The 24,279-nt window shown below is 37.9% G+C and overlaps 1 protein-coding gene across 5 annotated transcripts in view; it reads left to right on the top strand.

Moving 5' to 3' along the window:
• The window catches only part of sox6 (SRY-box transcription factor 6), a 132,379-nt gene that overhangs the window by 11,161 nt on the left and 96,939 nt on the right, over positions 1–24,279 (top strand). For 4 of the 5 annotated variants that reach the window (XM_079239550.1, XM_079239547.1, XM_079239549.1 and 1 more), the window contains exons 2-3: positions 8,876–8,941; positions 16,894–16,944. In XM_079239550.1, the coding sequence (XP_079095676.1) occupies positions 16,910–16,944 (35 nt within the window). In that variant the 5' untranslated portion in view covers positions 8,876–8,941; positions 16,894–16,909. The remainder of the gene's footprint in view (positions 1–8,875; positions 8,942–16,893; positions 16,945–24,279) is intronic. The other variant, XM_079239548.1, reaches the window with a different exon arrangement.

The following is a 24,279-nucleotide window of genomic DNA, read 5'->3' as shown; positions in this document are numbered from 1 at the left end:
TGGATGTTTTTTGACAAATCTGAATGGAAGTCACATATTTCAACAAATTTATGCATATTTTTATGTGTTATTGACTGCAGACAATAAATGACACTTTTAAAGATTGTGAGAAGTGTTCTGCAAGGTTCAGTCGTTTATCTTTTCTTTATTCAATTGAAACCTGGTGTATTAAGTAGAAAAGAAATCCATAGCTACCTTGCAGCACTTACATCATGGCTGGATGTCGAATTTAATCTTTAAATAGATTAAATATGTTTTACATTTGAATTTTTTCCACTTACTCAAATGTTCAGTGTGTACTTAGTGTCAATGTTTATACTCAGAAATACACTTAAACTAGTTGGTGGCAAGAATTTGTGGTCTTTTTGCCTGGAGCTTTGTCAGTTTTTCTTATGGAATAATGAGAAGCATGTGTTCAAAAGTGAAAAAAGAACGTTTTTCATGTGACCCACCTGTTATGCTGGTAAAACCAGATTCATGTTAATACTATCTTGACAGCTGCTTACAAAACACTCTTCTCTGCATTCCCTCCTCCATTATTCTTTTTTAGAGCTTTTCAAAGAAACCTGGATGTTCTTGGCTTGGCGGATTGCACACAACAACCAACTAAATATTTAAACAGAAAAACTAGATCTTAAAGACAATCAGAGTTTAAACACACATAATCTGTTGATGCAAATAGTTAAAAATGCTTCTAAACAGTGCACTTCAGGTTTTCACCTACTTTGTGCTCCTTAGCCCTCTGCCCGCAGCCTCCGCTTGCTGAGTTTCTCAGTTTTACCGTTGCTTGTGCCATGCCGTAATGGGTTCCCAGGACATGATGGGAATATAATAACTGCTTGACAGTGTTTTTCTTACCCCCCTCCTTCTCTACTAAACGTGAAGCATGTCCAAAAACGTGGAATATATGGCACTAGTTGTGATGTCAGTTGTTATTGCTGGATATGCAAACCAGTAAATTTTGGAGTATTTTCCACAATCTGCTGTGCATAGTGTATTATGTCACAAAGGGCACATTGTAGCTTGTTTGGTGTAGAGCACTCTCTCATTCTCTTGTTCTGTGCCCTGCTTGGCCACCTTCTGTGCATCTAGTCCTGACTGCAGTTTTACTTTATGCCTGTTTCCTCTTTGTGCTGCAGTCAATACACAATAGACCTATAGGGTATCTTGCATAATGGAAGAAAATCATGCACAATAAGTGCAAAGACTAATGGCCATAATTTTGGCCTTTGCTCAACTTTTTCCCGATATTATTTAATTATCTACATTATTGCAGTGAACATTTAATGTTATAAGATTAAGGCTTGATATCCTGAATCGTAAAGTGTTTCTGCATTTGCACATACAGAGTAACTCAATGTATCTTCTAAACAACTTAACTTTAAATGATGAGACTGATCAGTCAGTTATGGTTGACATGTTTCATTCCTTTGCTGCACAATTGGGACAACAGCACTGCATTTTTTTCAATACTGTATAGAGGTGGAAGAGCTTCCTGTTTTCCTACTAATTAAATTTGCCACTAACATACGCTGGTAAGAACCTCTTACCTTGTTTGACTTATTTATTGCCTGACTGTAGAGGTAATTTGACCTTTCATTTCAAAGCCCCCCCTTTTTTTTAATCCAGAAAAGGAGTGTTAAATTCAATTAGACCAGTGATCAGTGGCTTAAACACTACATTTGTTTCCTATGAAGGGACAAGCAAAGTACAGCCTTGCCCTCATCTCCTTGTCCCTTACTCCTGGCCCTTCCAACCCATCAGGGCAACAAGGGGGGAGAGGTAAATTAGGAGAAGAAAGAAATGGGGATGGGGGGCCAGAAGGATACATGAGTGAGATGAGAAAGGGAGAACGGGAAACGAGGGGAGAGAGGAAAGTGCCCTACAGTTCCTGCCATGTCACTGGAGATTTGTGTCCTCCTTTTAAATCATTTCCCTCTTTAGAAGATTAAGAAGGCAGGAATATTCTGAAACTGATCATTTCCCCCCTCCTAAATGGACCCATTTGCATTTGCAAACGCTGCTATTAATTGGGGGTTTCAAAGAGACAAATGACCTCGGTAAATAAAAAGCAAAAACAGAGGTTATAATGTTAATTGTTGAAACAGCTGCACAGGGGCAACAGGGCCATATGTCCCTATCATGATGAGATTTACATCCCACGTGCCCACATGCACCTACATATACATACATACATACATACATATATATAATATATTATATATATATATATATATATATATATATATATATATATATATATTATATATATATATATTCAAGAGTGTAAATGTAAAACAGGAAATTAAGGGAAAAGACCACTTTCAGATAGTGCGTCCCTTCTTCCCCTTGAAACGAGGAAAAGGCTGAATAATTTGTGGACTCCAATGCGTTGTTGTAACCTAATCATTTATGGATCAGTTGTTTTCTTTCTGGTTTAATTCACCATGTGATTGATTTTTTTTTTCTTTTTAGTGCTGTAGCGTTGAAAAATATCCACACCAAACTATGCCTGAAATAGGGAATTATTTGAATACAGATGCTTTCAGCTCAGGCCTTGTCACTGGAAGCCACTCAGAGCCAGGAGACAATTGCAGGTTGATTATGTTGCTTCTGACAGAAGTTGCAAGTCCTTTGTACAAGGCAGACATATTTGCATGTAAATGCTACTAAACAACATAAAGACTGATTGTAAATGCCAGCTGTTGGGCTGTACTCAGGAGTTAAATAAAACAAAAAACATAGCAAAAAAAAAAAAAACAACAAACAAAAATCCAACAAAAGAAAGAAAGAACAAAACAAAGAATTTCACTGAGGAAATGAGGATGGAAATGAGGAAATTATTTTCAAACAGTGGAGCTGAAATCAATAAGAAGCAAATAGTGGTGTGCTGATTGTATATCTTTTGCATCTGTTCGTACAATTACATTTGAACCTATTTACAGTTAGCACTGTAAGTTGATTCTTATCTACTGGAAAAGTGTTTATATTCATGCCCTCTCATTATTTTACTATTGCTTCAGGCTGTTTTGATTTTTCCATCTGTAACACTGTTTCACTACAAACGTGAGACAAATTTAGTCAGTTCATTTAGCAGATTTAAAATATAATACAACTGCTGTTATATATTCATCAAAACTGCTTCTTTTCATCATCGCGTTTGCAGGCAGTTAGGAACACATCATTCCATCCTTTGTAATTGTTTGTGTGCATGTGCATGTGCATTATGTGCTGTATGTAATTGCAACTGTATATGTAGGTGTGTGCGTGTCTGTCTGATGCCCGAAGCAGTGATGCCCCTGCTGATTCCGCTCCTCCAACTCTTTGTCCTGCAGCACTCAGTGTGTCTGCCTCCTCGGGAGACTGGCAGGCTTCTCTAGTGTGGCTCCACAAAGGCCCAGCCTCCTTTGAGGTGTTAAAAACTTCCATTTATGCATCTCCCTGGACAAAAAAGCTCAGAGCCCATTTGAGTCTGGTAGCAACACAGGCAGACATTGTGGCCACGCTTCTCTAGCACTCATTTCACAGATTCTAAAACCAGTATGTGGTGAACAGGATTTGAGGGGCTAAAGTGCCCCACGAGGGTCAGGCGATAAGAGGGGAGAAACGCCACCACGCAGTAAACTAGAAGATGGGTCCAGGAAAATAAACACATTACCTGGGAGAGAGGGAGAGACTTGTTTTCATACCCCTGCCCCCAACATATACACAAACACAAAGCCCCACACCGAATGAGAAAGACACAAAGAAAAGAAAGGAAAAAAAGAAAAAATGTGTGTGTGTGTGGGTCTTGAAAGTTAAGAAAAGAGGCCTTCTTAGTGTGCAAAAAACAAGCACATTCTCTGTTCTGTCTTCACAGTCTTTGGAGTTAAGAATACATGAGAAGAAATAAAAGAACCGATAGGCTGCATGGCTGCTTGTTAGGAGCACCAGGGACTGAAAGCCATCCACCGTGGAGGAAAACATTCTATTTGCTGGTCGTTTCTCCCCCTTCACCCTGCCTCAACCCAGTTGCTCAGTAAATAGACTTTTATCCCTGTTATTTGACACAGAGGAAATGACAGATAATGTATTTGCCAAGCAGCACATGGAAGCCTTGTTCAGCGGCAGCACAGTATCTGTTTCAGAATAGCTGCTGCACAAGAGTGAAGCTTTATTCTGTTTTATCTGACATTATTGCACGGCAGCTCTGCCAAAACGCTGGTCACTGTTTGACTCTCGACAAAGATATTTTAACTGGAGTGACACTCTGGTAGTCGTTCTTGACACGCTGGTGCAAGACATTTTGTAAGTGTCTCGTCTGATGTATTTCAGTGTCAGGGCAAGATCAGGCAGATGGAAAAAGGCAGAGTCGAAGAAACAGAGGGTATAAATCAAAAAAAAAAAAAAAAAGGAGGAGAAGAGAGGGATTTGTGCAGCCGTGACAGTTACCAGTGTGCTGGAGCATGAAACAGCTGTTTGCATGTGACTGACCATATTTCCAACACCAAATAACTCAATGATATGGTGGATCTGCTGCAGAAATACAGCTTGTCTTTTCTAACAACATTCATCTGGACTTTTTATTCATCCAGGGCTGTATGCATCAAACCAGCAGTGAGTGAACACAGTTTGTCTGTCCAGTTTACCTGAACTCTGGCTATTTCTTGACAAGTAATGTCTCCTGGCTACAGTGATTACTCACTGTGTGGAGGCTGTCATTTCATATTTCCCAGATGATGATGCTACTACAGAAAGATCTGACTTTATGGCACTAGATATTAAACAGAAAATCTCAGGTTTAATTAAAATTTAGACCTTTTTCTGCCAGAATGTTCTGCGCTTTACCTCTTAGCCTTCAACCCCCCCCTCTCAACCTTATTTCCCCTTGGAACACTGTTACAGCCTCACCTCATTGCATTCCAAACTCCCCCATGCAGCCCCTAGCCTGACTGAGTAGCTGCTGCTTCTACAGAGATAACCATAATGCAACTAGGTAGGGAGCAGCCTGCTGATGGCATAGATTACTTCTTTTGTCAAAATAACTAACTCTGCAGAATTCCTACTTTAGTATGTTAGGATGCATGTGGAGAGTGAGGATTTGGAGATGAGGAGTGTGTGTGTATGTTTTTTTTTTTTTTTTAACCTGCTGCAGATCTGGATAAAGTATAAGTTTAGGCTTGCTCATGCATATCCACATACAACACATTAACATGTAGACATCTACTGTACATCTAGTGTGTGGGAATTGAAAAAAAAAAAGTTTAGTATATTCAGGTCAACTAACTGGACTATACTAAACATGCAACCTGAAATTTGGCCAGAACAGACAGTAAGTGGTCTCCTCTGTGCTTCCTAAAGCTGTGTTGATGTCAACTGATGTTGAGCCTCTGTCACATGATGGCTGAAAGACACAGCTGTCTGTTATGGACGGGGAAAATTAAATCAAGTGCAGCCCACACTTTACATAAACACATGTTTGGAGTTTGAAGGTTCAGTTAATCTAAAAGTGAATCTTTCCAAATTGTGGTAGAAAATCATCTTGATAAAGTTTGATAAATACCTTGAACTTGATAAATAACTGATAAAGTTTGTAGTTTAAATCCAGAGTGATGATATGTCTTTGAACTATGACAAATGTTGGCGAAAAGTCTGTATTTTTTTTGTCAGTATGAATCAGGGAAAGATAAGAACTAAAATACTGAAGCACTATGAATGTGTATAACTTTGGGTATTTTAAATTAATTTCAATGATGTAAATTATGGTTTTATTTCCACACACGAAAGCCTTAATCACAATTTGACCATGGTTGTATTTTTGCATTTCCAAGTATTCCATCTGTGAGTGTGTGTGTGTGTGTGTGTGTGTGTGTGTGTGTGTGTGTGTGTGTGTGTGTGTGTGTGTGTGTGTGTGTGGAAGCTTTGCAGCCAAAGCAAAAGAAAAGGCCACTCTTTGACAGAAATGCCACAGGTGGCTGTGAGCTCTCTGTCTCTGTCTCTTTGATGTGAACGGCATCAGTCTATTTGGATTTTGGTGCCTGAGGGCAGAACCTCCAGTATTTTCAAGATAGTGAAACTATTTAAACAGAAATGGGGTGTAGTTTACCTTACAATTGTTTGTTCCCTTACTGAGATTGAGTGAGACCTGCCTTTTTTTAAATTGTTCAAGAAAAAAATGTAATACTACTGATGCTAATACTGCTACTCCTACTATTACTACTTCTATGACTGCTACTAAATTTATGACTACTACTACTACTACTTTGACTACTGCTAATAATAATAATAATAACAAAACAAAAAAAACCCCATATATATATATATATATATATATATATATATATATATATATATATATATATATATATATATTTATTATTATTTTGGTCTTCTTCTGCGTAGAGTCCTCTGAAACTGACAGCAAAAATTTGTTAAAAAAATAATACATTTTTTTTTCTTAATTAGTCAAGATAGCAAGTAGCCTACATTCATGCATACATACATTCATTACAGTCCCTGTGCAGGGGACTAATGTCTGTAGTAAAAGAAGAAAAGAAAAGAAAAACCTTGTCTATGTATTTTAAAGACCAGCTTTTCAAATATTTTGGTCAAACCCAGCCAGTGTCATACAGTCTAATGGCGATCCATTTGCCGTGTCATTGCTTTCATTCTTGTTTCCTGGCATGTATTGTAGTTGTAGATGATAAAAAATCTCCCGTTCTAAGTTTACTGCACCCCTCTACAGTTGAATGTGGATGAATAGTTATTTCTGACAATGGGGGCAATTTAATCTGCTTGTTTTACGTATTATGCAATAATTACCTATTATGTAATAGCAGGGCTGACTTTAATAGTGCTGATATTGTAATTGATAAGAAAGAATGTCTGTTTAATGTTTTCTGCCTTTTGGTGTGTTTTTTCATTACATGAAACAAGCTACTTCATGCTGTTAGGCCAGTTAATCACCACAGTGATTCTCACATTTGTTTAATTAAAAATAATAATAATAATAATAATAATAATAATAATAATAATAATAATTGGACTTCCCTCATTATAGTTTATTATATATAAATTCTTTTGTTCCATTTTTGGTCTCACAAACATAATTAACTTAAATAACCAGTGAATAAAGAATACACCACAGCATGTTTTGTGTATGTCATTGTTCTCCATTTACATCAAATTATTAATTGAAAGGTTTAATAACAATACTTTGTAATTATGTAGCTTGTAGAAAAAGGATTTGTGGAATTACTTTAAAGTGATATGGTTCATCCACCAGACAGGGCCTGAAGTTATAGACAAAATAGCTATGTAAATGAATTGCATGTGCGGGTGCGCATGTATGCATGTGTGAATGCAGAAGTGGGTGGTTACATCTGGAACACGGTTCAAACCAATAGTTAAACAGTGTTGAAAGGCAGGGCTCGACTTTAATCTATTTGTGTAACAAATGTAATGTTGCTCCTTTCTGAAAACAATTTTGCTGAAATTCTCTTGCGTCTAAATAAGCTTGCCTACAACGACAGAGAGCTTGTGCTTTTTGTCTTTTGCTATCAAAAGAAATGTAGAAAATTTCTATATTGTGGAAAAAAAACCCCCACCTTGTTGAAACATGCAAAGACACTTTCTTTGAGCAAAAATCATTTTTGTGGTGGCAACAATATGCTGCTGCATGGAGCAGCTTTCCATTCAGCTGGGGTCACTGGGGTCCCCTGTTGTCACATCCAGCCTCAAGGCTGCCACATTCAGGCCCGTCTCACTCTGTTAGCCCTGCAGCCTCCCACGCAGCAGACAGTGCTGTGCTCTGACAACAATGCTGTATATTTACCCAGTCTTGTTGGTGGTGGCTTATTGGCCCTGGCAATAGAAGACTAGGTGCTGTAGTGTAAATTAGTGACAGATCAGTTAAGCATGACCTTAAAAAACCCTTGGCCTTGTTTAATTGGCAGTGTTGAGTCAGACTAATTGTATAAATCAGCTGGTAATGAGATCTTGGCTTATTGTGGAAAACAAGATAATGGTAGAAATTGAACATGAATGGATGAGCTTGGAGATTTTTCAACTTTCAAGTGAAATGATCTGACTAGCGAACTGTTTTTGTTTCCTTCCTAATTATGGATATGATATTTCTTTTTCTTAAATTACCGTTTATGGAACCAGAAAAAAAAAAAATCTTTTTAAGAATAAAAATCCAGAATCGTTTGGCTGAAAAATTACCACAGATAGCTATACACTAAACATTCCAAAGAAAACTAGGAAATGCAGGAAAGTCTTAAATGCAGGGATCAAACATCTGTCAGAAATCACAGATATCAGGACTCAAACAGGGGCAATAGGTTAAAACAAGTGTTTCCAGATGTGTCTGCCTCTGGCTCACTTGACCTGCATTTGACTTGATGCTGATGGGTCTTCTTTCTTTAAAACCATCTTTTCCCTATTCAGTGTGTCTTAAAAGACAGATAGGAATTAAACTCAGTCAATAATTAAATAAATAATGGTCTTTATAAAAATTATTTACTGGTGAAATCTGGAGACTGTAAGACAGATTAATAAGGTAGTGGTAATGTACATTTTAAACATAGTGGAGAACAAATTCCCACTGCTGACAGCTGCGAGCACTGGAAGCTGTTTGAGTTTAGCTGTGGAGACTTTACCCTCAGCCAACTGTTGATATGATCCCATTTCTCTCTTTTCTTCTCATTGTTTTCTTGTTCGGAAGTAGGTAAATACAGTTCCATGAAACAACTGTATATTTTGTCCTCAAAATCCCAAATCCCCTGGTATTTTTATTTAAATAAAAGCCCAATGAACTCTTTGATAACTATTTTTGTCAAATGTGTAACCAACAAAGCCACAACTGAAAAGTCTGTTGTTTGTGCTTACATTTCAGATTGTTTACATGAATTCAAAATTCACCGAGCAGTGATCACTGGGAGCAGGGAGTCTTTCAGTTTTTGTAAGTATCACTTTGTCTCTTCAGCTGTCTCTGTCTTGCCACATGTGTCATACACCCCTGCTGTCTTTCACCCACACCGAACACCTGCATTAAATGAGGTGGACAATTGGATAGGCACACAATGCATGCACAATTAAACAGTTACAGGCACACATTTACTGACAGACCTTTTTCCAACTTTAGACTTTCAAACTTTTTCTCACATTCTATATTGCTTCTATGCCATTTATTTAGAATCAAGGGCAATTTTTACTCTCTTAGATTTTCCATTTTGCTACTCCTGTTACTACTTTTTAGGGAGTTTTATTTTCTTCTTTCATTTAGTTTGTGGGAGCCAAAATAGTGTTTAGCTTAAATTAGTCCTTCTAATTTTATTTTAAGTCCAACTAAAATGTACAACCTTGAATATGATTAGATAAATTATGTACGTCAATGAATCTTTAAACATTTGCATTTCCCACTTTTTTAAGTGTCAAAATATTGATTGAATTTTGACAGCACCAACCACAGTTTTACATACGCATCACATTTTTCAGCCTTCATGATTGTCAGTGTTAATACACAACTGCACACATCACATCAATGCTACACCATTAAGTCTTTGCCAAACTATAATAGGTACATTAATTTCAGAATGTCTTTCTATTATTAAAATAGTCTGTAATTTGTTGTCCTAACATGTAACAAAATTATAAAAGGATTAGATAATAGATTATCTTGTTCTACTTATATAACCAATGCCTACTCATCCAGTTAGTGCAACAGAAACACATCTATTTATGCAAATACTAGTCACAGGCTTTATCAAGCCTACATTAAATGTGGCTTTATGCTTTAAAAGAGCAGAGTAGACTACAATCATCCATGCAGAAATATTACTTTAACTATCTTTGCACAGCTGCTACAATACAGGATTTCTAATAAAAATGTATCTTAGATATTAAACAAATAAAGGTGAAGAAATCAGAGTATAATATTTTTTTTTTCTTTCAAATGTCATCGGAGATACTACTGAAGTCATATTAATTTCACTGAGAAGCTCTTCAATAACAACTGTGAAACGTCTCTCAGAATTCAAAGTTCATGGCCATTTACCATTGTTTGATCATGTCTTTTCATATCACATAATGTCTTCTGCTTAGATGAACGTGCACCAGTCTGCTTGGAAGCTGTATCTGCTGCTGCCTGTTAGTGTTGTTGAGTTCATACGGCCGGTTTTCTGTCAGAAAGACGCTGTGGAAGAAATTAAACAAAGTTAGCAAATGCACAACATTGATAGCAGTAAAAACATCACAGCACAATTTATTAAAAGTTAAAAGCAAATAGTGGCAACATCAGCAACAAATGCCATAAAAACACCATCATGAGTATAGACTTTTTTTTATATATATAAAATTGTATATAGGAGTATAATTCCTTTTTTATCAAGCTCTGTTATCTGTCCACCAAAATTCAGGGTTGAGATTAAAACAATGAATTAAGGATGCAAGTCAGTCTCTGCTCTTTCTGGATCCATCAAAAGCCAAAACAGTCACCTACAAATGAACAAGGAACAGCTTCGAGTTACCAGTGCTAAAGTACTGCTTGCATCTGTTCAGTTTTTTTGTTTTTTTTTTTACAATATAATTTGTGTCTTCTCAACAAATAAAGTAAAATTACCCAAATTAATTATTAGATTACACAAAGCTGCAACATTTGCAAAGGCAGGACTTATTTGCCTGTGCAGGTTGCCAGCAGTGTCCTCTGACCACTCCTGTTCATGTATTTGTTAAACTGACTCCCAATGATGATCCAAAACTCACAACTAAAATGTTCATGTAATGGTTTTCAGCCACATGTCGGTGTGTGCTACAGAATAGCAGCACTGTTCCACTCTGTTTTAGTTAAATCCTCATACAATCAAGAATCTAAATGATTTCTTCCTCAAGTTTAATTAATCTCGGAATGGGACTGGATTGTAATTGAGTTGTGTTGCTTGCATAACATGCTTAATGACATGCAATCTCATCTGCAAACACCTGAGAGTACTGTATGTTAGACCATCTGACTAGATACATGTTGTTAATGTGTCATTTATCTAATAAGCCACAGCCACACTGTCGTTCAGTCCGCTAATGACGACTCGACTGGAGGGATGTGGGGAGCCATATTGTCATAAATTAAATAAACAGCACTTCATCATAAAATGAAAATGAACAACCTTTGAATGGTTACTCTACATCTATTATTTATCAAATCAGGCTCTTCAGTCCACTGACCCTCCAATGATTGTGGTCAATATGCTGAACAGAGACTGCTTGACAATGACTGCCTAACAAATATTTTAATTTCATCAGCACCAATTACTTCAGAGAATCCCAGAGTTGAATTAGGAATACTAATTGTTTCACATTATTATCTGGTGGAAATGTGTAAAACCTGCATCACGTTTATTTATCTTTCTAAACTCTACATTGACTAAATGAATATTAATATTGAAGTATTTTAAATAGAATTTCAAATAAAAATTCATGATTCCAGGTAAAGATGTTGTTTTGTTACACTGAAATATAAAAAAAGGACCAAACATCAGTGTATTAATGTTATTATAATGTTCAACAGACTTTAAGAATACAAATATACAGTCATTGATTTGGATGTTTTGCTGTTTGCCATGGTATGTTCACTTTTACTGTCGGACAAAGTTTCATCCAGAAGCTACACCTGCGAGACAACGGGACCACAGAACATCCTATTAATCTTCTTGCTACCCCAGCTGTAGAAAGTAATGCATAACTAAAAGTCTGGTAAAACGAATTAATGATTTCAGCCATGAGCATTTCCCCTAAAAAGCCATGAATCGTCTCCAACTGATAATGCACCACGACCCTGGAGTGTGAAATCCCTGTTGCGTTGAAAGTAGCCAGTTAATTGATTCGCAAATTATTTAAAGTTTGTTGTACCCAGGGGAGTACTAGACTCTAATGACAGCCCATTTCCACAAGAGCTGAAAAACGTTACATTACATTGTAATAATCAGCTATCCACTCTAACCCGAGTCAAACATGGGAATAGTGTCTAACACTGTGTTGTTGTTTGGTTGACCGACAGCATTTTCTTTAAATTTACACCTTGACTTGGATTTTTTTTTCTTCTTTTATTCCAATTTAGACGCGTCATGGCCGTTATACTCTCAGGAAAAGATAAAATACACAAAGCTTTTGTAAACACATTTTTATTAGAAGCTTGTGATCTATATGTCTGTAAGATTCTAGTTGTATGAAGTTATATTATTTTGTGTGACTTTATCACTGTAACATACAAACAGTATGGCATGTGATCAATGCAGATGTCTTACATCAGGTATAATTGGGGACAAATGAATAACTCCCACCAATGAGACCGAGCATATTCTCATTATACAAAGACAAAGAACAATTGTGTTACATCAAAGCCAGATTTTCTAAATTAAAGTGAAAACTTTTTATGATTAAACCTGTTAAAAATCAAAATTCTCAAAAATGGTAACTTGTGTCACAAGTGCAGTGATTTTCGGATCTAAAAAGACTATGTTTGACAAAGGTTACATTGGAATTCAAGTAAAAAGACAAACAGTGCTGCACATTGTTCATAAGCAACAATTCTTTTTCAAGTAGCAGCAAAACTACCTGTATAGTTATCTAAATACAGGTCAACCACAGTGCATTTCCCATGACAAGGTGAGCAATTACTGAGCATCTGAAACATTAAAAGGCTTGTTTTTTTATTCTTTGAGGCATGTATAAATGATATGATTTAAGTAGGAAACTGAAGGATGAAGTGTCAAGAAGTACCTGAGTAGAATGAGCTCATCTCCTTGTATAAACACTTAACGTTCCTTCGCTTTAGTTGAAATGATAGGATCTCTGTGTTAATATCCAAGTTTCTAATCTCGGCCCATTAGCAACTGCTGTCATTCAGACACACGGTGTTGGCCTGATTTAAATAAAATGAAATGAAGATAGTTGTTTCTGCTCCCTTGGCTTCACTCATTGCCATAAACATATGCTCTGTGCCTGCTTTTTTCCATCTTATTTATGACTTTAATTTGTTGTGTGGGCTGCACAAGAAATCAAATTTAATCCAATCCTCCCAGGGATCCTGTCATATAATAACATGGTAATTTCTGTGTATCCTTTTGAAAAATGAGGAAATTAATTCTTCCTGACATGTTCTAATTATTCCAGTGTGAATGGCGGATGGGCGCCCCCCCCTTTCCACCCATCCCCCTAAGTGTCAGTTGCCGACGGGTGGCGAGGTGCTAATGCTGACCAGCAGCGCGTTTAATTTGAAACATGAGCAGACACCTTTCAACACACCTTCCTAATGTTGGAGTGGCTCACACAAATTAATTCACTACTCATCTGGCAAGTCAGACTCAGATGTTTCTGTTCGTGTGTGACGTGTGTTTTTGCAGTGTGTGCATATGTAATGCACTGGGGGCAGGGGTCATTGGGACACCATTGCCATTATTAAAGGAAACAAGAGGTGTGTCTGAATTACACATAAAGTGTGTATGCATATGTATCAGTGTGTTGGACCAGGTATCATTGTCTTTTTTCTTTTGTTTTGTTGTGTTTTTTTTCATGGGTGTTTAGTTGGTGTACAGGTGAGATTTCTTGGACAGTCAACTTACCAACATTTCCACCTCCTTCTCCCTGAACCACACACACCTTTTTCCACAGCACTGTGCTTCCACCATGGAGAAGCTTATTTAATTAAATTGTCATCAGGTAGTCTTAGCTCATCACTTCAACTTGCATAAGGACACTACTGACAGTTGTTGGGGAACAATAAGCCTGTGATTACTGTGTATCAGTAATGTTATTATTAATACTGGTAAAAATATTAATAAGGCTAATTCTTTGAAATGAACTTTGAAGAAAACAATAAAAATGATTAATTATTTCATAAAAAATAAAAATGATATCAGCAGCTCTGACTTTTGGAAAGTCTGTTGCTCTGTAGATGTTCCACCTTTTAAAAGAAGAAATGTGCTTCCATTTGAATCATTTTCAGTGTGTAAGCAGCTAAGAGAGTATGCTAGAAAATAAACACAATTTACTGAACTTTAAAACCATTGAACTGTAATTAATTTGTTGTACATTGTCTCTCGGTCGCAGAACAGAGGCCTCACAACCATGGCGTCACGATTGAGGAGAAGAGAGCGTGGCTTTGTGAGTGGTGGGTGGGTCGCCCTGTGACTCAGAAGGGTGAGGCGTCAACATGGCCGCCTAGCTTTCAGGGATTAAAGTACCCCTCCCACTTCTCCACCTCCCTACACCCTGCGGGGTTAATCACTGCCATTTTGGATCTGTGCAGTGGGAGCAAATTCACTCGATCACTATGGAACAACTGAGCCACCAGTTAGGCTGCCACTGCAGCCGCTCTGTGGGCAAATCTACATCATATGCTTGTTTCCACTCCCTTGTTTGAGCCCTGGTTCATTTGTCTTGACAAGGTTGCAGTTCCTGAATCTGTCCAGACTTTCACTCTTGGTATTCTCTTTGGATATATTTCCTCATGTGGGTTTTCTTTAAAACACATGCAAAGTAACCTGGGATGTAGCAACTGGTAGGATCTGTGGAGTGGAGTTCTGTGTCTCGCTGCAGGCCACACACTATGGGATCCTGTTAATGACTGAAGACTTAAAGTGGTGTCTCTTGCCAAGACCCACATGGCTGCTGGCGGTGCATTAAATCAGCAGTCAATTTGACTGGAAGTTAGAAATCTGTGCTAGGTAAAGGGGATGTGCTGAAGCCGTGTTAATAGCTAGCTTGTTGTCCATATGGTACGGCTTTAATAGAGCACATTTGTTGCAGATGGTGGGAGACTTGGTTAAGCAGAGGCAGCTTTTGGCAGAAGGTAATTCTTCGAAAGGGATGCTGTGCTGCTCAGACTGGTCCAGGCCAACATGAGGATGTCTATCGTGCCTGTTTCTCTGCCCTTGAATTGTGGCTGAACCTTAATTGACAAGACATTCTTTGTGTGTGCGTGTGTAAGCATGCATGTGTGTTTGTGTTCGGAGAAGAGCAAAGACATTGTGGCTCAGTCACTTTTTCCTTAGTTTGGCCATTTGCTATCCAAACCGCACCTTTGCTTTCTAAGTCTATGTTCAGTTGTTTCTGACCACAATGGAAGCATAGGCACAGCTGAGGAAACACAAGCAGAGTGAAACAACAAGGGTTATGGAACACAACCGAAGATCAATAGAAACTGAGCTTTCCTGTAGACACAGATTCAGATTTTTATAAAAGAACTCTTTGTTCATTCTGTCTCTTGTGCTTGTAAAATAAATGTTTTTTTTTTATGTTCAATCCAAAACAATTTTAGGATAAAGTCGGTTCGTGTATGTTTGAGATACTCTTTGCATTTGCTTTAGGTTCAGATGGGACTCATTTTTCTGCTGATAATTGTTTAGGTTTGTGTGTGCGTCTGCTGGAGAGCATGTGTGCTTTTTGCACTCAGAGAAGTGAGGAGACACGCTTGATCTGCTCTGCACTGTTTGACGGCTATTTTCTCACGTTGTCACTGGCTTGGTGTGCTGTGGCATGGTGATGGTATAATGTGCGCTGGGCCCAACTGAGTGGAGAAAAGAGCATAGCTGCAGTACCCCTGGCTATACCACTCCCGCCTCCCCAGACACCTTATTGTGAGAAAAGTCTCAGCTCAGCCCTCTGGGCCTTGTGGATCCACAGCCTCGCTAAGTGCTGGCCAGACTGAAAGGCACAGTGTCCTTGGGCCCAGCTCATTCTTTCCATTCTCTCAGTGGCTTTGTCTTGTGAGCCAAGAGAGCATTGGGGGGGGGGGTGGGGTGGGGATTGCCAAATTACACCCATGTCACTAAAACTTAAGGTGTCTAAGGGTTGAGATATCATTTGCTGTTGTGTTTTCTGTTTTTCATGATGATAAATAGGGATCATGAAAATGAGAGTTAAAAAACAACTCTTTTTCTCCCCAAAGTAGTCATTTTCTCAGCAGGAATTTAGGTATGTGACTTGTATAGTTCTTGAACTTAAAGTAAGGAAAGTGAATAAAAAGACAGCACAGAGATTTTAATTTAAGGTGAAGTTGTGTGATATAAAGCCAGAAATTTTTTTGCCCAATAGCGTTGCCATATTTCAAAAGCTGATATATTTATAAGGCTCATTGTAAGATTAGTGAGAAATTTAAACTTCAACCGCTGATAAATGTGTCCCTAACAAATCTGCTCTTTGAAACTTCTGATCCTTTTTACCACTTAAAACAAAGCACATGTGAGTCCTAATCAATTTTCAGCCAGTCTTAACACAATAAAATTGGTATATTACACAGACCAGTAACATAGTCTAATGGAAACCTGTTGTAAGTCAATTTTAGCCATGTGTCTCCAGTGTTTTGTGGGTAAGGCTTCTGAACAACCCATGCAAGTGGTGACATCATGACCACATCCTTTTGCCTCATTGGTGCTGCGATTCCCAGCTTGGGTCTCTTGCGGCCGAGCTCCCAGAAGCCACAGCAGCCTTGCCACACATGGGCTGCAGCTGGACCACCGCTGGCTACTCTGAACAGACTGAATCTGTGGTTATAGTTCTGGATGTACATGCGTATATCTGTGGAAATAGGCTGTATAGAGATCAGTAGACAGAGTTTATTTGATGCAAACATATCATCAGGCTCTCAGTGCAAACCGATGTTGTATGCAAATCCACTCCCTCGATGGAAAGAGGTATAATTAATGATGTCAGTTCATAAAAAGAGAGGATGGGTTCCTAGTCATATTTCTGCTTTAATTAAAGACATAAGATCTTGTATAAGAGGAAGATGTATGATGTGCTTTTCTTTCTTTCATTTCCTCTTTCTCTCTCTCCCCCTTCCCCTCTTTCTCCCTGCTCTTCTTTTTGATTATTGCTCATTTCATAGTGAAAATGGTTCTCTGTGATTTCTCCTGCCAGAACCCAACACGCTGACATGGAGGGCTTTCTTCGTAGCAGCTTTTTACTGAGGTTAGTTTCATTTCCATTGTTGCCATTAAGGATCAAAGGTCGGGCAGGGGTGGTAGCGGGCTCACAGGGGTTAAACTCTGACATATTGTTATCTGTGGAACTTGTCTTTGTGTGCGTGCACGTGTTTGCACGTGCGCATGTGTTTCATATATGAACACTATCAAACATGAATTTGATCATCTGTCCCAACTCTGTGTGTGATTGTGCTCATATAATGTATGATTGAGTAGCATGCCTTGAGTCAGGCTGAAAGCACACATCAGCAACTTGAAGCTGACATATACGTGAGTTGTCCCCCACCCCACACCCTTCTTTTTTCATCCTCTCATTTTGTAGCTTTAACAGCCTGCAGGTCAGACTCTGTGTGTGTGTATATATATACTGCATGTTCTTGTCTGACAACTCTTCTAATCTGCCCTCGATTACAAACCCTTAATCTGGGATGCTGGGTTGAGGTAATTGCTGGCATATCAGTCCTGTGAATTACTGTTGTTTCCTATGGTGTCTTGTATTTGTGCTCAACCTTAATGTAAAGATTTTTGTATTTATTTTTTGTCTTTACCCTTCCTGTGATTCTAATTAAAAATTTGTGCTGTCATTACACACAGAGGAAGTAAATAAGCAAGCTTATTTACCATTGGCTCCTTTCCTAGTCAACCACCTTCTCTAGGCTCCAGTGTTGCTTCCTAATTAGGGTTGGCTCATTAAAAGCCACAGCAGCAGCATCTGCCTTTCAAAGCTGCTGTCAGCCAAACTTTACTAAAGCTAATGAATCCTCTTTGATTTCTTTTTCAAAAGGTCACTTATTTGATTAAATTAACCACATTTTTTTCTCTCAGAACTGTTGGGGGCATTTTAAAAAGAAAAGACAATTTGATACTATCACTCCTGCTGGTCAAAATGTCCTTCAGGAATTCAATAGGAAAATCTTTTGCCTATTTGAAATTATTTTATTTATCTTTAGAATTTAGACAAATAGACAGTCCCACATTTATAACCTTAACAAAAACAACACAAAACAAAGCCAAACAAAAAAGCTAATTTCAAATCTTGCTTCGACAGAGGGTTTTGAATCCTGCAGAAATATTCAGTTTGAATTATATTCACAAGGACATTTATTTACTTGCACAGCTCTGTGACTACCCCTACAACTGTTTCCTTTTTTATTTAAATTCAATACCACAACCATTCATCACTTAGATACAAATATTGTGCATTTAGTATATTTTCAGACATATCTGATATTCTTACTGTTTGTTACAGCTAACATAAATATGTAATTCAAAATTGTACAGTATCTGTTTTATCTTTGTGGGGATGGCACCAATTTATTTGGTGTGTTATACTGAGTCTGACAGGCATTGTTCAGGCATACAACATGTTAAATTTTGAAAGCACTCTGCCATAGCTCATTTCTGCTTTTTTGGTTTAATGCTACAAAGTGGGTGACAGCATTCAACTCACTGCCTGTCGATACTAGTTTGGTGGAAAACTAGTTATACTAAAGATGAACTGTATCCTGTATGCGACAGGATGAGAGAGTGGCATAGTAAAGAACGGTGAGCAGAGGCATATCTGAGTGATATCTCAACATCCAATCGCTCATAGGGAACGTACAGAAAGAAAAGATGACCAAGTGCGAACTGTTTCTCAACTAGTTATTTTTATTTTTGTAGCTGTAAGAAATCACTGATTATTCTAAGTAAACACATTATTGCACGCCTTATCCACATCCTTCTGTCAATGTCTGTTTTAATTAAAGACTGCAGTAGAAAGATGTCATGCACGCTGGCTGAGGCCTCGACAATCAGGCCAAGATTAAAGGCAGGCTTTGCTTCAGGGTTAGCCCTTTTGCTTTGATAAGACATGTGTCCTGGAGTGGGCAGTGGGCTGTGCGGGGAGGGTGAGAGGGTTGAAAAGGGTAGTAACAAGCCGACAGACTTTTTTTTTCCCCCAGTGAATAATCCCACCGTTTTTTAGTGAGGGGGGGCAACAGGAGTTCCATGAACATTTTGCTCCAATATTAATTTGATAATAACGTTTATGCTACACCTCATATGAGAGTAGTGCACCAGATGGGTCTACCGTTCATGTAATGAGTCATGAGTTTGCTTGTGAGTCAGACATCAGGAGAGTTTTAGTAGCTGTAGTACCCACTTTCATTTTTAACAACCTCTGCTTCCTAATGGCAGCTGATACAAAGCCTCTGTGACAAACATGTCAAACTTAAATGAACTTCTAAACCCTTTATTTCAAGCACATCTCAAAGCCTTTGTTTTGTTTGGTGAAAACATTGTTTAAAATTCTCAATTTCCATAACGCCGGCAAAAGTTTTCAGCATTAAAGCGTACAGTATACACCGTGCCTTTAATAGACAATCATTTGTGCTTGTAAGCTTCTCTTTGTTGAAAAGATGTGCTTTCACTTTAGATCAATTTTTTATATGTTTATGAAAGACTTTAAAAAGGTTTTTGTTTGCGTTGTCATAACAACCAGGAAAATGAGAGTAAGTGCAAGAGAAAGGGGAAGGAACCAAATGCAGACATGTGAACAGAGAGAAGGAAAGATAAGCACTGAAGAAGAAAGATGTCTTCAGAGTTGGTCGACTCCCAGTAGGCAGGACCTCCCCCTACATTTCTGCCATTATTTGATGTAATGAAAGGAGAAAGTGTGTAACATTGAGATTGTTAATTAATTTAGTCTAACAAGATGAAGATAAATGAAACTCACTGAAGGTTGACTAGGCTAAGGGGCCCACTTAGCATTCTTCCTACCCTCAAGCCCCATTTCGCTTTCCTCCTTTACAATGGAGCGCAGCTAAAAGCTGCAGCACCATGTTTGTACAACCCCACTGAGGGTTCAACCTGCAAGTTTACATATGAACCTTATTGGTAAAATATTTGACCCTTTTCCTCTTTTGATCCCCGTCTACTTGCTGGAAGATTCTAATTTCCAGATGGCTGAAATGAACAGCATTTGTAATGAAGTTAGTTTTGGACCACAGATATGCAATTATCTAATTGAACCGTCTTATTAGATAAAACTCAGTTGATATACTTGATGTGAACTAGAGTAACTTTTTAAATATATGTGGTGGTCAAGTATAAACACATTAGTCTTTCAAGAACACCCTATAGTTTCCTGATGGACCACAAACGCACCTTTAATTATCCTCGGCAGGGGATCAGTTTTATGTTCCTGGAATGGATGAAGGTTATATAAATGGCCATTCTCCAAAGCTACTCTATGGCCCCCACAGATGAGCCTGTGTGACTCTCAGCTTTTCACCATATGAATGAGTCTTCTCTAATGTGGCCTGGGGGGTTTTGAGCGGCAAGACAGACAAAAAGCAAAAAGGACATTTTTCTACAAAAGCCAGACAGTTTTCTTCATCCACAACCAAATCAGTAGTCTATCAAGCTCCTTGCTCAGTGGCCACTTTGTACAGGATCATGAAGGCAACACAGAGCAATCATTATGGCATCCATTCTTTGCTCTTTTAGTTCTCAAGTCACCCACAATGGGTTGTTGATTGTATGGAAAACACCAGAACAATTATGTCCTCTGTTTTGGTGGCAGTGCAGCATTTTAAAGTGCAATTCTCTATAATGGCCTCATTATTGTTATTCTTGGAGCAAGCCTTGGAGGAAGAAGTAGCTGCTTGCAGTATGCCATTATTTCGTAAATTTCGATTAGCTCATCATGCTATGTCCTGGCAAACAGAATCATAGCTAATTAAAAGGGAGTGAGAGCTCTTGTTTGGGACTTAAAAGTACCACTCAATACACTGGTATATGAATGAAACTGTAAAAAAAACAAAAAAAACAAAAAAAAAGAAGAGGATTAGAGCCGTTACCCTGGTAACTTCCGTTTTCAAGAGAACAATGAACTTGTGTTTCTCCACCACCTATGCTTGAAAAACAGAAAGCAGGGAAGTGCGTGTACTGAAAGGACAGGACCCTTTTTAACAACAAAGTGGGATTCAGGTCTAATAGGCTCTTCTGTGTAAGTTGTTAGGCGAGACCACTGGGGGATAGTGGACCGTGGAGGTCAATGTATAATCCTAGGACAGTGAAGGTTGTCTGATGGTTTTTACAATAGCAGTTTGTATCCTGAGTTTGTGTTTATGCTTGAAGCTATCTGCTCAGAAAAAACAAGTCAAGTTTGGCAATTTTATGAAAAATTGTAAAAGAAAATTAGATTGTTGGGAAACACTGCTCGTAAAAAGTCTCCTTGCGATAAGAGAAGTAACAGGACACATATTTCCTCTGCTCTCAATACAAACAAGATGCCAAAGAGTTGATTCAATTTAATTTTTTTATCAGAAGCTGTTCCAGCTGTGTTTTTATTACCAAATAATGCTGATTATGCACCACTTTCTGACATTTGAACTATGTTAGAAACAATATAAACTCTTACACTTACATAAAAGGTCTTAATATTTAACCCAATTACCTTCAGTTTTCACGCACAACACTTTTCAGTGCATCTCTGATGTTTAATTTTCTGGTAAACATGAACTGATATAACAGATGTTTCAGCCTAAGTGTTTAAAAGTTTTAGATGGAAAAAAAAAGGATAAAAATTCTGATTGTCACAAGTACTGAATTGCCATAATATTCTCTATACTCCATTTAAAATTATCGGTTGGCTCATATGAGACTTCAGCTCTAAAATGCTGCAGAGTTAGAATGATCCATGACTATAGACGAACAGTATGTGTTTCTCTTTGAGTTTTATGTCCCTTATTACAGCTGCAGTACGTCTGCTCACATTAAGCTTATTTATGGCTGAGGCCAGTGTAACAGCAGTACAGGTTAATGAATTTGGCATCACTAATTAAACCATATTGAAGGATGAATATGAATTCTGTGATCCAGACAGAAAGCAGGGAAAGAGGGCAGAGAGGAAGACAGAGAAGGAGGACTTTGCAATCTTTTTTTCCCCACTCACTTCTTCCGATGGGTTATATTCACAAGTAAAACATGAGAAGTGAAGGTGAGTACAGAACAGTGTTTAAGGTGAGATGGAGGACAGTATTATTTTAGTGCAGTGGATGTTTTTTTTTTGTTCCCTTGCTTAACACAGTTCTGAAATAATAAGTTGAAAATAATTCTTTATATTCAAAAACAAAAACAAGGTATGTGATTTTATATTACCCTCATATAAACTGGTTCTTTCTGTTTAGCAGAATGCAGAATATGTCCCTTTTCACACAAGCAATCATTTTGGCCGCCTTTTGACTACAGAAATTATCTGCCACTGCTTACTTATGCAGAGAAGGATAGGGGTGACAGTTTAGGATACTGACTGATTGCTTAACTAGACTACCAGGCTGAAAGATTGAAATTATTTGTTGATTAAAAAGTGTTAATTTGGTAATTTCTTATTAAGGAAAAGAGGATACATATTTCTTCTAATTTGGCATACTTATCTTTACTGCCAAACATATCAATGGAAATAATTTACTTATATTTATGATCTGATGTTAAAAATGAAGTGCCGGATTGAATGACATCTAGTGGCTAAATTGTAGATTGCAAACAAATTACAACGTCTAACCAGCTTCAAAATGTGCAAGAAAAACCGATGGAAAAAAGTTACACATAGATAAAACTTTTTTTTCAGGACGTATACGCGCAACATGTGAACATGCTCGCATGCGCGCGCGCGCACACACACACACACACACACACACACACACACGTAATAGAGAACAGTATTTTAAGTTTGAAATTTATTTTTTATCTATTTTTTTTTTAGGGTTCTTTTTATTTTCTTTCCTCTCCCTTTATCTCTTTACTTTTCCTATGAGGTGTTTTCTTTTCTTTCTCTTTCTGTCTTTCTGTTTTTGCTCAGCAGAACACAGCATCCAGACCATCCATCCAGACTGCTTGCCTAAATGCTGGACAAGACACAATAAAAAAAGTTTGAAATTTGCTTCAGGAACTGGTGACACTTAAAATTTCACTGTCTTGTGTAAATATCAAAACAACTATAGATAATCAAAAAAAAAAAAAAAAGGAAGAAAGACATTTATTCTAGTAGCTACTGTGTGAAAAATTCCTAAGAGAAAAAAATTCTCTTTAAAATGTATCCACTCCCTCTAAGAGCCTGCAGTGGTGCAGAAGGACAGGAAACATCTGCTTTCTGATTGTACAATTAGATCAATCACCATCGAATCAGATAAAAGTGTAAAGAGAAGTACAAAATTCGCAAGTGCAGCTTCAGAGTGCTTCACATCTGTGAACAGGATGTTTGCAAAAGAAGTTCTATTTTTTTCCTAAAATGCTAAACTTTTTTACAACCATACAGATCCTTTTCTGCATATTTCCAAATTTGAATATTTCTGGCACTTTTTTTCTTTTTGCACAACGACAAAGCTTGATTTTCAAATACAAACACTGAAATCATTTGCAAACATTCATTTACAACTGATAAATCTTTGACTTTACACTGACCCCAAAGAAATAGTACATTTATGCATTTAGTTGTTGCCTTTTAGTGTAATTTTTCCTGCCACTCTTTCTCTCCCTCGTTTACACTCCCACCAGCGCCTCTACTCTCCATGTCTGACATGCTCTTCCTGAGAGCTAAGCCTTTCAATTTAGATTTCAATTATCATGTTAGTTTTGTGATTAGACTTTAGTCCTCCAGGAATCAGACCTCTCTGCTCCTCTCTATTCCACTTTATTCCACTTCCACTGCAATCACATCCCATCTGATGAATTGCGCATATAATTACGGAAGTTATTGAATATGCAGATCGCTGCTGACTCTTGGTGTGCCGTTCATAATGCATCAACTCTGACTGCATCAAACAAGGGTCTCTGATAAAGACCCACTCTGATAATAATAACGGGCTGACGTATGATTTCAGTCAGAGGTAATAGGTACCACAAAAGCTGAATTAAAACAGAACCAAGCTACACTCTGTGCGTGCGTGTGCGTGTGTGTGTGTGTGTGTATCCTAAACATTGACTTAGCTATGGGCTCTGTCTTTAAACCAGCACAGCACCGACCAGCCTGAGTTACCAGCCAGCTCATGCACAAGGTGTTTATGAATCAACCAAAATGAGGTATTTCTCCGATGTTACAGTATGTTGCTACCATCATCTTACTCGCCGTCTGATGATGCAATTCCTTAGAGGTTCTCAAGAGAGGGAGTGAAGCACTTTGCAGGCACACCCACAGGAGAAGGATGTGGGAAATGTTTAAACTTTTGATAGCTTTTAGAGAGCTTTCTTAAAACCTGGCTTGCAAGTGAAGAGAAAAAAGGTTTTTCATGCTAGAATGTTTTGCATTTTGCTGTCAAAATACTGGAGATTTGTTATG

Source organism: Telmatherina bonti (genome assembly GCF_933228915.1).
Source record: "Telmatherina bonti genome assembly, chromosome: 1".
Classification (NCBI taxonomy): domain Eukaryota; kingdom Metazoa; phylum Chordata; class Actinopteri; order Atheriniformes; family Telmatherinidae; genus Telmatherina; species Telmatherina bonti.
This window is presented reverse-complemented; position numbering and strand designations above follow the sequence as displayed.